Source organism: Prosopis cineraria, unplaced genomic scaffold (assembly GCF_029017545.1).
Source record: "Prosopis cineraria cultivar Desert tree isolate PC_DT_omini unplaced genomic scaffold, ASM2901754v1 PC965, whole genome shotgun sequence".
Classification (NCBI taxonomy): Eukaryota; Viridiplantae; Streptophyta; class Magnoliopsida; order Fabales; family Fabaceae; genus Prosopis; species Prosopis cineraria.
Genome location: NW_026556290.1, coordinates 20703 through 36446, shown reverse-complemented (window position 1 = coordinate 36446; position 15744 = coordinate 20703). Strand labels below are relative to the sequence as shown.

Genomic DNA, 15744 nt, shown 5'->3' with positions numbered 1-15744 from the left:
AGTTTTAACTTTATTTTTTAAAGAAAACTTTAAGGATTTTAACTTTTGAGATTAAAAAAATTTAATAATCAAAATATAAGAGCTTGATTAAAAAAATAATTTATCAGAACCTAATTTAAAATTGAGAGAAACTATAAGGCTCAATAAATATTTTTTCCTAAAAAAAACAATCATGTTAAAACAATTGCTTCTAATTAAACCAACCAAAACTCAAATTTACTTAGGTTGTATCCAATATTAAATAACTGTATCAGGAGTGAAAACTAACATCTCATCTATTCGAACTTAATTACAAAATCCCTCTCTACTTTAAACACCTCTATAAATGTCCCCTAAAATTATGAAGTCCCATTCTATGGATCTCCCCCATCTTCCCATATGCTTGACCATGGTTAAATCAAACTTTTACGTTTCAACTTTTTTGGACTAAACTACACTTTAGTTTTATATTAATATTATTTAATAATCTTTTAATTAAATCTGTTGGCCAAGGAAAAAACCACAGGCTGCTTCTGTTTCTTGACAAATTATTCTTTTCATATTCTCGTCTCTAAAGCCTGAAGGAAAATAATGAAGCTCATGGAATTTGAGCTTCAATAAAAGAGGGTTAGCTAACACTTACACCAAAATGAAATTCACAAGAAGCAACGTAAGACGACAATATTTCAAATTCAGCATGGCCCCAGCAAGAAGACCAACATTTATGAAACAGCAATTCTTAAAAATAAAGTCCTATCATTTCTAATACATAGTCTATGTGAATTACAATATAAATAATTGTTAACTAATTCACATTTATTAAAAAAAATTGGTTAAAATTTTGATTTTCTAAAATTTTTACATCTTTCCAATCATGCCCTTAGGCGTAATAAATAAAATATGTAATTTATTCAAAACACTCCCATTAATTGCCCAATAAAGTAAGGTTGTAGTTGGAAAAAAATGTATAACACCAACCCAATATCCTATATTTTGGACTAAACAAAACTTCTAGAAAATGAATTGTATTATGGTCAAAACATTACATGATTCATCATGTCTATTAGTATTTCATGTTATTCCTTATATCTATGCTTCTAAGACCAACACCAGGTATAAAACCTATTACATGAAATGGATTTATAGACCTGGAAAAATTATTGGGGAATGCCTAGAATAATACTGTTGAACGTATTCACACGCCAGGAGATAAGTGAAAAGCGACCATTGAACATTTTAAAACAATTAAGGAAATCAACACACTAAGGTCAGGGAAACCAGATGTGCACCTCTTTTGTGTATCTTTCATTCAAACACCTGAGGTTCGTGCCTTTCAAGAGGAAAACAGTCTAGAAAACAAGTAAACATGGCAGCCCTGCACAACATCTAGCAGAGGAGCTGTTTGACATGCTTCCTCTGCCGCACGATTCATCCATTTTTCCAATACATTTTCAGCTATAGGTGCAATCTGGTGCTGCAACATTGCTGCCCCAAGAGGTCCCACCAAATTCAGCCTTGTTGCAGCAGAAATGACATCTCTCATCGTGATGAACAAGTAAGCTCTCTGGGAAACAGTAATGTCAAATCCAAGTGCTCCACATATAAGTCCAAATATTGGAGCATGGTGAAAACATACAGACCCTAACCCAAGAGAAGTATCCCTCATGGTTTTAAGAGTAGTAGTCTCAGAGAACATGGCTGAAGCCACCCTCATCAGTGCAGATCCTTGCGAGATCGATGCCTTTCGACTGACTTCATTGGTTAAGGTAGCATCCAACATTCTGTCAAGCCTGTGCCAGGATTCCAAACTTGGCGACAAGGCGGCTGAGTACACATAGGGAAGAAGTAAGCTTCCTGTATTCTCCAGAATGTGGATAATAAAAGTCTTAAGTTCATTGGGATCAGACACCAGGTGGGATTGAACTGCTGCTTCAAGGCCAAGAGAATGAGCGAATCCACCAGTAGGGAGAAGTGAATCAAGCAACTGCCATTGACTCCACTGTAGAGAAGAGTCTTCTAGGCAAGGTCTATTACTCTCTTCATTTATTTGCATTTTAAATGGTAGTGCTCTGGGAGATGACTGAAAATTTTCAGATTAATGCCAGTGCCTGAAGGATAAACCATGCCTATATATTCACTTTTTAACAGAGCAACAAAGAGTTCTATATTTGTAACTGTAAGAAATATCTAATGGTGTTAAAGAATCACAAGATAACAGCTATCATAAATTATTCAGAGAAAAATTAAGGAAAACCATTATCTTTTCAGAAACCTATAAGAAAGCAATGCTCCAAATCTGTTTAAGAACAATGACTCTAAAGTAATCTTGACTGGAATAGATGTTTAAAAGTGAGTGCCTCCACAATCATGTAATACAAATACAAAAAAATAAGTGCTTCATGTCAGCGAACTTGTAATGAGATACTGAAGATCAAGAATGCCAAAAAATTATCTATTTAAAAAGAAAAAGAAAAATTAAAGCAAGCCACAGTCACAAACTCCTTGTCACACTTACTTCACCATTAGCAAGAAGGAACCTTCACTTCCCTCATAATCAGCTAGCCTGGAAGATTGTGTCTATTACTCTCTCTAATGAGAGACACAAGTGGAAACAACAAAACTTAAAAATCAAAAGTGCCAAGTCTTTATACTTGCTCTGTAAGTGGCAACCATAAACAAAAAGGGCAATAAGTAGCCACTTGGTGGGTGGTTAACTGGTTGGATCTTCCTAGATGTTGAAAATGTATCACTATTCCAGTGATGTTAGTTAATTAGACGAAAGCTATGGACACCAACAGCTGTAGCATGTCTGGGCCAAGCTTGCACATCAGAGTGTCTTGCACCATCTTAAATGAGTGCTACGAAAGCATAACAAATGTACATCTCATAACAGATTAAAGATTTATAGGTCGCAGACATTACAAATTAGAGACTTTGATCTTTTCTTATAAGAAACAAGTTTAGGTCACTTATATGGCAATCTTCTCAACTATATTATCTATTCAGGGCACTCAATACCAGCCCGCATAAAAATATCATATCGATCTCTGAAACAGTTTGAAACAATAAATTAGTGGAGTTTCACAATAATTTACTGCACTTAAACATTCTCTATAATATCGAACTAATTATTACCAAAATAATAAGAAAAAAAGTTGAACCTAAGAATTGTTTTCTTGGGATTGAATATCATCCTTTTTCATGAAATGGAAGCCCATAATATATCTATATTCTCCAGTCCCAAGGCAGCGAGAGCAGTAACCAAGGCCACTTCCACCACAAGTCCTACACCATTTTGGCCATTCACCTTTTGGGAGCATTTCTGAATCAACTTTGTTTGTCCTTCCTTTTCCATGACACTGGTGGCAATCAACCCTTCCACTCCCTTTACAGACTACACAAGGAGGATCTGGCTTCTTTCTTCTCTCTTCCGAACATTTGACTCCGTCTTCACAACCCAAGATGGCTTTGTGAATGAGAGATGAGGCAATGAGTTGGGAGAGTGAGGCGGAGGTAGACCATTAAAGTTTGTGGCCTCAAATCGGACCAATGTTAATGAACTCATAGTTCTGAGTGCCATATATGCCAGCAATACTCCAGTATCTACTTCAACTTCACCAATGAAATCTGAAACAAATGAGTCACCTACTTACTATGGCCTTCCAACAAGCATTGCTTACATATTGATCAGCAAGAAATGAGCATAATTGTGGCTGTGGTTACTTTTCAGGTTTTGTACTTATATATAGGTCAAATCTTCCAATCAGTATGCTATTGAATACTTTTGGTGAATGCACTATCAGTGACTATGAAATAACAATGGGAGAGGGCACCTGTCAGAAGCCTCATCGGTGATTAAACATGCCAAATCTAGAAGTCTTGCTAAAAGCATGGCAAGCTTAAAAATAAGAAAGATTGTTCCCCCATGCCACCATTTTGGTTTACTTGCATAATTTAGCTGAAAATGAAAATAAAAGATAAGAAAAATTTCTTAGATGTTTTTCATAATTTCCTAATTAAGAACTTAATGTATGAAGAATTATTCTAAAAGAGACAACGATATGTTAATTAGTTGTCAAAATATCCACGTGCATTTTCATTAGAAACTTGATAGACGATTCTCAACTGTCAGGCCAACCAAAAAAAAAAAAAAAACCCTGAAAACTGCACCTTCGCTTTACTAATTGTTTGGAATCACAAACATTAACTCGATTCTAAGTACAAACAAAAATCTTTCCTTGTAACTACACTGTTACCCTGGCCAACAACCATAAAACTTAGTTCACCGAAGAGAGCTAAGATTAACCATAGCCCCCACATTCATTCCATTTCACTTCAACTTTATCTGCCGCATAAATGAAGAGGAAAAAAACGACACTTTCGAACCACTTTGCAAGTGTTAGCATAAAGCGCACTAACTCGAAATTCATGATTACTTCGAGCAAAAAATCAATCAATCAATTCATTACTAATTAACGAATTAAGGCTACAAGGAAAAACCAGAAAGAGAGATAAAGAATTCCACAAAGGCATGATTCAGAGCACAAACATCCCAAAATACGCCAACAACAATTTCGAGTTAAAAGACTAAATCACCCAGCGAACGAATTAAAGATAGAAAGGTAAGAAAGATTCGGGGTTGAAAATGTTTACCAGAAATGAAAGTGAAGCTGAGGAAACGGAGAACATGTATCAATCTTCAGCTTTGTAAGTCGGCCAGAGAGATGGAAGTAAACATAGGAACCAACGGTGAGTTTACTTCCTGCTCAATGCTCTAGCTCCAACCCCTCCGGTTCGATGAGCTAGAGATGGAGAAAAATCGAATTCGATGGTTCTTTCTTCCTTTCTCTGTTTTTAGTTTTTTTTGTTTTGGGCCAAGATTGCAATAGCTTAGCTTCCTTTTTTTCTTTCTTTTTGGTGAACTGCAATGGCTTACCCCTTTTTTTTTTTTTTTGGTTCAAACAATAGCTAAGCCTTATTAGTGGGTTATCACTACATCTACATGTTAGGCTTGCATGGGGGAAAAATTAAACAAGAAGATAAATTTAATTTTAGTTTAGAGCGGAAAATTCTAAAACCCAAAACTTTTATAAGGAATAAATAATTAATTTATCATATCAAAAAACAGAGTTATAGTTAGTTAGGATTTATGAATATATTACAAATGTAATTTTTTTCAAAAATACAATTCTTGTTTTTAATGGGTGTATAAAATGAATATTTTAATCCTCTTTCTTAAACAGACTAGTGTTGGTTTTTTTTTTTTTGGGACAAAAAGAGATTATATTCATTACTGCAAAAATTCACAAAAAAATTAAGAGCATGTTTGTTTTCTATTCTTAAAAATAATTTTTTTATTTTAATATTTTCAAAACAATAAAACTTGTTTGGTTAATGAGTTTTTAATTTTTGTTTTGAAAACAGTTTTTAAGTTTTTGTTTTTAAATACAAGAAAACCAAAACAACTTTTAGCTATTTCTATTCCTATTTTTGTTTTTATCAAGTAAAAGCAGGAAACAAAAAATGTTGTTTTTGTTCCCACACTGTTAGGAGGATGGTTTTGGTGATCACTAATTCAAATAGTTTTGTCTTCCTCAACTTCGTGCTGCTCTGTTATTTGATTTCTTTGGATTCGATCTACCTATAATTAGGCTTATATTAAGACTTTTTTTTATTTATACAAAATGATTGGTTTATGATTTTTAATTGATTCTACTCTATTTTGTTTAACTATATCTCTATCTCATTTATTGTAATAATTGTAGATTCTTTTAATATTTGTTAGAATATCTCATTTTATTATAATATAAATTTGTCATTTCTCATTTTCTGAAAAATGTTTCCGTTTTTGTTAATGTTTTATTACACACACACATATATATAAAAGCAAACTTACGTATATAACTTTATACACTTAACATATTTTTATTTAATTAAATTAAATAAATAAATTTTCATGTGTTAATAATATTAAATAATTACATATCTATTTTGGTTTAATTAGAAAATTAAACAAATAATTTTACGTCTATAATTTTTTATGTTCTTATAAATATTGCTCATTTTGTAAATTATAGGGAAATTTTAAAAAATAAATTATACTTTATTGGCAGCAACATATAAACTAATTCTGCCAAGCAAAATAACATCCAAAATTTTTTTTACCAAACGAGTTTTATTATATTTTAGTTTTTAAAACTTATTTTTAATATTAATTTTGCCAAGCAAATTTCTTTGTTTTTTTAATTCTATCACTGTTTTTGAATTACTGTTACCAAACAAGTTTATTTTTTATTTGTTCTCAAAAACAGTTTTTAAAATTGTTTTATAAAATAACTTTTGAAAACAAAAAATGAAAACAATAACCAAACAAGCCCTAAAATATCCCCTGTTTACACCAATCAAAGTCCCTAGTAATCAAATCAGAGAGAGGGGATGGTGAGCAAAGAACCCAGCCAGAGGCAGACATCCCCTTACATCCAGATTTGGCAAGCCAATCTGCTGCCAAATTACAAGAATGAGGAATATAAGTTAGACTCAATGAGGGGCAAGAATTGAATAGGCATTTCAAATCATCCACCAACAAGTTCACTTTCCAGTTAGGACATAAGGCACGGCCTTTGACAGCTTCAACTAAAGGCAAGCAATCTGATTCAATGTCTATGGGTCCAAGGTTGCGGTTCCAACACTAGAAAACAACTGTATGAAGTGCCTTTGCTTCACAGAAGAATGCAGACGAGGCTTCACTAGGTTGGCATACCAAGTCGACCACCTTGCCAGTGTTGTCACGAAGAAGGTAACCCAGTCCAACTTTCCCTGTAGCAGACACAAAAGCACGATCAACATTTAATTTCAATTTGTTAGGTGAAGGAAGAACCCAATACAAGTCCTCAGGTTCACTAAGGTCAGCATCAGTAGAGGGTTTCGTCCAATTACGAGCCAACCAAAGTTCCTGAACACTTCTTACAGCAGAATCAATGACCTGTCTATAATCAGTCCTATTATGTTCAAAAATTTCACCACAATGAGCTTTCCACACATACCAACACAAGACACCAAGGCCTGAGAAAATTCATCGCCCTTAAGATCACCTAGAGTATTCAACAACCAAGACTAAGGTACTCCCATTCATCTCATGCACATGCAAGGAGAGAGGGGAAGCAAACCACAAGTGTTTGAACCCAATCACACAATAGCAAACAATGTTCAGCAGATTCGGCTAAGTCATCCCAGTGTACACAAAAAGGCAAAACATTACATTTTCTTTTCCACAGGGCACCTCTCATGGGGAGTGCCTTGGAACATGCACGCCAGAGAAAATGTTTCACCTTCTGTTGTACTTTCAACTTCCAAATGATGTTCCAGAGATCTGAGGATATAGGAGAGGAAGAACAAGGGGTATCCTTCTTCTTTATACGTAGAGTTTTTTGGTCTTTCAACCATCTAAAGCCCAATTTGACAAAATAGTGACCATTAGAGCTACCAGTCCATAGAAGTTTATCATTAATATGCAGTCTAGGTAACTCAACCTCAGAAACAGCCCTTAAAATGTGAAAAGGGAGATTAAGTCTTGACTGCAAATCCCACAGCCCATTAACAATCAAATTAGACACTTTAAGGCATTGCAAATCAGAGGGAATATTCATTGCTGGAAATTTAAATCTATCAACATTAGGCAGCCATGGATCATACCAGACACTAACCGAGTCCCCAGTGCCAATTCTCCAGTAAACTCTATCAGCAAACAAAGCCCTTCCAGCCAAAAGACTACTCCATGCTCAAGAAGCTCTTCCCCCTTTTACAGCATTAAGAAAAGAGCAACGAGGAAAGTATAAGCCCTTCAAAATTTTCACCCAGAAAGCATTAGGTTCTGTAAGAATTCTCCAGCATCGTTTGCCTAACAGAGCAAGATTAAAATTTTGGAATTATGTCCAATTAAATGCGAGATTTCAAGTTATTACAAAATTTGATAAGAGAGACATTTGTTAATATTTTTTTATAAAGGACCAAGGGTCATTAATTAATTTTACATTGAAAGAAAGTACAACTTAAAAATATCGTTATCAAATTTTGAAATATTAATGTCAAATATAATTATCATTGTAAATTCGAAATCATTAATCATCCTTAAACAATAACTACATAGATAAAAATGTGAATCTTATACAATTGGTTTTAAGTCAAAAAATTGATGCCCTTGTTTAAGTTTGTGAATTCAATCCTTGTTGATTGACTTATTTTCCATAACCAGATGTTAATTAAAAAATGTGAACTTTTTAAACATCATTTTGTGAGTGTTCGCTCCTTCCCACACTCTATTTTAAAAATATATATATATATATGAATGATCAATTCGTCAAACTAGAGAATATAAGTTCGAATTCATTAAGTAATAGCAGTAGGTAAAGCGATTGCAAGTTGCGCACCATTGTGCTCATCAATGCTGTGAGAGTTGACCCATCTAAAACTGATTTTAATGACTCATTTAAAATTTTTTAATCTGCAAATTTCGTATAAAAAATATTTTCTAACAAAGTGACAATTATAAGATTATCTTTATTTTAAATATTATATCTATTAAAATAATAAATTATTAAAATATAAAAAAATTATGTTAAATTTGGATTTTTAAATCTAGACAATTCAGATAAGATACTAATAAAGAGGGGGTAAATAGATAATAGAAATCTAGAACTCAATTGAAGTTCACAACCGAAACCCATGGACACAACAAAATCTACACCAAGAACTCCAACAACTACACAAGAAATTCATTTAGAACAACAACACAACAACAACGTACACAAAAGCTAATTTAGACTCGTCGCTAATAATCAATCATTTGGAAAGCTTAATTAGAAATTATATATATATATATATGTATGTATGTATATAAACTAATATATATTTACATCCTTGATTCTGGATGTGAAGAAACAGCCATTACACCTTCTTCCATGACCTTATCAGCAGAAGCAGTCTTATTCTTCTCAAACTCTTTGGCAGTGTCATAAGAAGCATGCAAACCAAACAAGACGTAGTAGACCAAAAGAAATGCCGTCCATACCCCAAACCTTATGAACGAGTCTCTGTCTATGGAGCCTAGCAGGAACACGTTTATGGCTATTGATAAAGATGGAAGCCATGGAACCAGTGGGACTCCCCAGTGCTTTGGCTGCTTCGCCTGCGGAACAAACAGCCACAGCCCCGCCGTGCCTGCCAGCCAGAACGGCGCCGCCACCACATACCCGACCCACCCATCGCTCTTTGCCCAGTACCCGGAAATCGCGCCGGAGGATGCTAGTATTAGCACTAGACACACTATGAGCTTCGCCTGAAAAAAGCAACAGGGTTTGTATATGTCAGACTTGGTGTCCATGTAATTTTCTTCTCGTGTGTGTACACACACACATAAGGGTGAGCAACGGTCGGTTCGGTCCCAAAATATACAGAACCGATCGATCGAATAACACTAAAAATAAAAACCGAATCGAACTAAATAAACCAATCAAACCGAACAAGGATCGAACCGAAATTTGATAATTAGGTTCGATTGGTTAATTCGGTTTTTTGTTTCATATTGGGCTATTGAAATTGGGCCCATTTTTTAAATATTAAAAAAATAACACTACAAAATTTGGCCTTTTTTCTATTTGTCTTTTTTAATATAAGCCCATTATAATTACACTCATATGACATAAAGCCTAAATATTATAAAGGCATGGATAATCAAATAAACTATTACAAATAAACACTGATGTTCAAATAATGGCCCTATAATCTAGTCACAACACCTACTGATGAGAGTGATTGATTGAAATAGGATTTCAAGTAATGTTATTATTTTTTATTCTTTATTAAAATAAAAAATAAAATAAAATAAAATAAATAATTTATAAATTAAATATAATTTATAAATTAATAAATTATATGTAATTCGGTCAGTTCGGTCTATTCAATTTTAAATTTTACTAACCGAATCAAACTGATCAACTGAAATATTTAAAATAAAAAAATCAAATCAAATCAAAAAATTAAATAAACAAAATTCGACTCGGGCTTGTAGATGCATGCTAAAGGCCTTTGGGTTTTAGTGGCACGAAACCCTTCTTTGTGAAGGATGTCACAAGTTCGCACGTGTACGTAACTGTGGGATTTGAATCAAGTAAATGGCATAAATCTATTCATCACTCAAATGAGTATCACCATTTGATTTAATTAATATTTTAAAAATATTCATAATTTTTTTCAAAAATTCATAACAATCTTCATGATCAAAACACCTCTCATGTGCGTTGTCCCCTCCAAAAATTCATAAAAGCTATTGATTGGACTTACCATGTCATCTGAAAAGTGAGGAGTGATGTTTGTTGCATTTTAAGTATATAATATGGCAAAATCTTTGCACCAGTTTAATATATTAATATAACATGAGATGCTTATTAGATGAATGGATTTGTTTCACTCATGGAGAATCCAACTCATCCAAAAGTGGATGTGTGTATGTTCAAATGGAATCTTTAAAAAAAAAAAAATTTCTTGTGTATACACGAAAGTTACATGGTGAATCAATATTATCTTGTAATTATAATATAGTTGAATTCATATGAAATATCAAATGAGAAGATAATCGTTCACTTAAATAAGTTAGATATTCATGAAATTAGATCCTTTATGCAAATCATATATTCCAAATTAAAAAAGAAAATATTAATACCAAGAAATTCTAGTTTATAAATCTTATAATGAAAGAAGATCCTTTTTATGCAACATTATAGAGCAACTTTGACTATGCAAGGGAACGTTATAATAAAAGTAATGCAATTACGCTGATTTAAAAAAAAAAGAAAAAAGAAAAAGTAATGCAATTACCTGGTTCGCGTTCGTCGTCACTCCAGTTGAGTAGTGTCGTCGGACCAAAAGCGCCAAAGCAACAAGCATGAAGATGAACAGAGTAGAAATCGATAGTAGATTCGACAGGATCTCCAGCTTCGTGAAGAAAGCTATCACCGCCGTCGCTACTATCATCGTGATCGTTGCATTCACCAGCGTCCCGAGCTTCCCATCCACGTGAGCGAACCATGGCGGCATCATGTGCGTTCGAGCTATGTGCGTCAAGTACCGAGCCTGACCCACGGTGCCCACCAGCAACACTGTCGTCATACCCTTCAACGCTCCGGCCGCCACGATGTACTTCGCCCAGTCCATCCCCACCGCGCTAAAGGCGACGGAGAATGGTGCGTCGGGATCAATGTCGGTGTACTGTTGCATGAGGCAGAGGGTTATGGCCAGCAAGCAGTAAGCTCCGGTGGTTATCACCATGGACCCGACGAGTCCGATGGGGATGTCTCTGGCGGGGTTCTTAGTCTCTTCGGCCATGGTGGAGACGGCGTCGAAGCCAACGTAGGCGAAGAAGAGGACGGCGGAGGCTTCGAAGATGCCACGTGGGCCGTTGGGGGCGAAAGGTTGGTAGTTGTGAGGGTTGGCTTTGATAAGACCAGCGACGATGATGAAGATGATGACGGCCATGTGGATGACGGAGGCGATGTAGTTGAAGCGAGAGGAGGCTTTGGTGCTGAAGACGGCGAGGACGCAGATGACGGCTAGAACCACGACGGCGATGGGATCCAGGTGATTGTAGTCTGGGTTCATGCTGTGAACAACTATGCGAAAGTCGTCGGAGCCTCTGTTGCAGAGGGTGGCGAAGTAGGAGGTCCATGATCGGGCCACGGCGGCGCCACCGATCACGTACTCGAGAAGTATGTTTCCGGCGGCTATGAAGGCCACAAAGTCACCTAGCTCTACCCTTAAGTATGCAAATGATCCACCTGGGAGGAAAAACTATATATTACTTTGAATTTAATTGAAAAATAATATTTTTGACCCAAAAAAGATTGAAAATCAACGGAGTTCTCCTGTAAGAATCTGGATCTGAACTATCAAATAAAAAAGGCCAGGTGATTTAAATATTCTTATTCTTAATCTTAAGATTTTGAAGGGTACTTTAAATTTTTTAAATTAATAATTTTTTGGAAGTTACATTAGGATTTGAGAGAAATTTTTAAGTAAATTGAGTGCACAACATCATTTATAATCTGTTCAATAAAAACATCACATTTAAATAGCATTAAATATAAATAAATTTTGATATTAATAATAATAGAGAGATAAAAGACAAGAAACCAAATGTGTATTCTGTTATAAGAATAAAATTAATTAAAAATATCACATAAAATTTTATTTAGATTACTTTGAACACTTTAATTGGATAAATTATAAATAATATGATGCATCTAATTTATTTAAATATTTTTGTAGGATTTAAATACTAAGTTGGGATTGGTGAATTTTTGTAAAGTTTTTTTTAGAGAGGGAGAGAATTTATATTTAAAAAAATTATAAAATAATAAAAATATTTAAAAAACTTCATCTAAATTTATCAATTTCAATTTCAGAGAATTTAAATTAATTATGTTTACTAAGTTCTCTGACAAGGAATTTTTTTGGAGAAATAATAAACGTAGTTTTTATTTTGAAAACTTATTATAAAAATACATGCCACACAGACAGAAAATTATGACTAGCTAGATTAGTATAACTCATCAACCTCATAAGTGATCAAATTTTACTATAATTAACTAGGGGTAGTGAATTTTATAATATCAAGTTTGTGAATTAAAAAAAATAAAAGTATTTACGTCCATAAAAGAGAACATGAAAAAGACTTTTAGGCGTTGACATTGACATGGAATGTACCGCTGCGTTCATTGCAAAAACAGAAGAGCGTGACGTGAATGTAAAGAACAATAACATCATTCTCATGTCACTCTTCTAAAGAAATATATGAACAGAAAATCATACGGATCATGACATTACCCTGAAAGTCCACATCATTATATTTTCTAATTAGACCAAAAAAATTATTCTTTTCATAAAAAAGGAGACATTATTTATTAGAAACCAAGATATATAATTTTAAAATATTAAAAAATAAACATTACATTACATAGAATTTAAAAATAAGCGTTAATATTAGTGTTAATGATGAACCAAGATAATTTTTTTTAAATCACAAAAATTGAATTATTTTTATACATTTGTCTGAAATTCAGTATTACCATATTAAATTCAAATAAAATTAGATCCGGATTAATCCAAATTAAATAAAGTGGAACCATGTTCAAACGTAAAACTCAAATAACTTATTATTTTGTAGGAAAACATAATTAAGAGCCAAACTACATCCCAAAATAGATGAGTTGACGTAAATTATTTAAAGAAATAGTCCAATTAAGTTGATAAGGGGTAAACTATATATATATATATATATAAAGACTAACATAATTCAAGTAAACTTAAAGATTTAAATAAAAATCGTAATTTCACCTCCATTTTGAAAATGGCCGTCGCCATAATAAGACAATTCAAATTCCTGTGAACTAATTAGTCAATCTTAGCAATCAATGAGCTCATAGAAATTTTCCCAACTTAAAACATTTCGTATATATTTGGCCAAACAAAGACTTTTCAATTCATAAAATAATAATAATGAGAAGAATAAGACAAATAATGCACATCACGACTTCACGCAGGCCCCAGCTGTCAATCGTTCATAGGTCAACACACTTAGACCCGTTGACCAAAAATTAAATAATTAAGTTTGGCCGATAAACAAAACAAATAAGAACCACATGCATAAACCCACCGCAAACTTTGCCGTGATCGCTTATATAAGTTTCTATAAAATCAACTTTTTTAATCAATGGAATCAATTGTATTGATTTTCTTTTGTCAATTTTAATTTTAATACCAATATCAATACACCATTTAAATACTTAACATCCTTATCCTATCCTAATATAAAATCAACATTCTTAATACCAATAACAGATCAAATTTGTAATAAAAAATCAATAATTAATTGTATAATTTTTGTTTGAAAATCTTTAATTTTTAATGTTAATACACAATTAATAGTATAATAACAGTCTCCTAACCTAAATAGTCCTTACCCAAGTGTTAAAATTTCAACATCTGTGTAATAAATTATTCGGGGCATTTCAATAATCTTATCCGAAGTAACACTTGACAGTTGAGACAAAGTGTGCGTGTCCCCACACACACACATGTATATTCTCTCTACTTACATCTTATTTGTAGATTCCACACAAGATATAAGATTAAAAATTTTGCATCTATTCTATCATATTACTGGGCCTAAAAGAAACCCATAAGAAAAAGATTTATTCATACCTCGTCAAAAGAAATAAGTACAAGTTTGAGATAATTTTTTTTTGGGAGCATGAACAATTACGGAGAGTAGAGTATTTTTTTTTTCTCTGATAAATCAATATATCAATCAATAATATACCATATAAAAAATTATCTTATTTATAAATCATAAAAAAATAACCTCCAAGCAATGCACAACAGCAAAAAAAAAATTATGAAAATTATATATACAGGCACACGCAACTTTAAGAGATGAAATTTTACTTTCTGTTTTTTTTATACTCAATAAAAGAACTAAAAAATTAAAAGTAAAATTATATATCTACAATTCAAAACAAATCCATACCTACAGAATTTTTTTGAATAGAAATTGAAACCTATTAATTGACAAAAATCGGCTACAGGCAAAGCCAAAATAATAGAAAAAACAATCTTTCATCAACCTACTGATTCATTTATTTTATTTATTTTTGATAGGACCAACCTACTGAAATTTTATATATATCTTTTTTTATGAGACTACGGATGACACCCAAATGCCGATCAGAATTAATTTATGCGAATATTCACTCTCTAGTTGATTCACTGAACTGGACAATGACTTCTTTCAATTTTAAACGGAAGACAATTAAAATAATTCATTAAAATTAATTTCATCAAGGATGTATAATTTTTATGATGAGACTTTGCATAGAAGATATCGAACGAATGAGTTACCTGCGACCGGAATTTCGACGGCGAACTCGGTGTAACAGAAGACGGAAAGCAAGGCGGAGACGCCAGAAACGACGTAAGAGATCACAACCGCCGGTCCGGCCTTATCCCTGGCCTCAAGTCCAGTGAGAACGAATATTCCAGCGCCGATGACTGCTCCGACGCCGAACCACATAAGGTCCCACCAATTGAGCGTCTTCTTCATCTCGCCCTGGCTACGAGACTTGACCTCGACGAGCTCCGTTTGATCCATGGAGCGGGTCATGACCCGATCTTTGAACCGAAACGGAGTATCCAAAAGCGCCCTCCCGTAGTTGCCCCAGCTCTGAAACGACTCCTCAGGGAGGAAGTCGTTTTTGCGAAACGTGCATTCTCTCCGCCGTAGCCCACTGTCGTCAATGACGACGCCGTTTCCGTCCTTCACCATTTTGCTGCCGCAACGCACAGAATCGATCGTCGTACAGACTTCAGAGGAAAATGCGGGACTTTCTGATTCTATTGCTATAGGATGACACTATTTAAAGTATGTATGAACTGAATCACTGTGTCTCCACAGTGATTGCGATATTCTTTTTTTAACCAAATTAAAAAATGTATTATGAAAATTTTTAATTGCAATTATTGGCTGAAATTATTGATTTTTCAAATTGTATATAATTGGTTCCGTGTACCCACTTCTAGTGCACTTTCCCCACTTGTATAGTTGCATTTTATATATTTATGTATTCACACACACACACGCGCTGAAATATGGCTATATATAAAAGGGAAACTAATAATCATCTAATTAAATGACTGTTTAATTTTAGGTTGTCATTA

General features: G+C 33.6%; 2 protein-coding genes and 1 pseudogene across 3 annotated transcripts; all 3 read right to left on the bottom strand.

Annotated features, from left to right (window-relative positions):
* Positions 1-231: 231 nt before the first annotated feature.
* LOC129298926 (urease accessory protein F-like) lies at positions 232-4774 on the bottom strand. 2 transcript variants are annotated; one of them, XM_054937372.1, is made up of 3 exons: positions 4633-4774; positions 1269-2059; positions 232-591 (listed from the first exon to the last, which is right to left on the bottom strand). In XM_054937372.1, the coding sequence occupies exons 1-2, from the start codon at positions 4666-4668 to the stop codon at positions 1313-1315; spliced, it is 783 nt and encodes a 260-aa protein (XP_054793347.1). In that variant the 5' UTR covers positions 4669-4774; the 3' UTR covers positions 232-591; positions 1269-1312. The 2 variants fall into 2 exon arrangements, with proteins under 2 accessions (XP_054793347.1, XP_054793346.1); XM_054937371.1 differs by lacking the exon at positions 232-591 and having other exon boundaries at positions 989-2059.
* Positions 3050-4771, bottom strand: LOC129298927 (uncharacterized; annotated as a pseudogene).
* A 3964-nt stretch (positions 4775-8738) lies between the features above and the next one.
* LOC129298930 (cationic amino acid transporter 1-like) lies at positions 8739-15425 on the bottom strand. Its single transcript, XM_054937375.1, has 3 exons — positions 14929-15425; positions 10852-11807; positions 8739-9313 (listed from the first exon to the last, which is right to left on the bottom strand). The coding sequence occupies exons 1-3, from the start codon at positions 15350-15352 to the stop codon at positions 8888-8890; spliced, it is 1806 nt and encodes a 601-aa protein (XP_054793350.1). The 5' UTR covers positions 15353-15425; the 3' UTR covers positions 8739-8887.
* Positions 15426-15744: the final 319 nt, after the last annotated feature.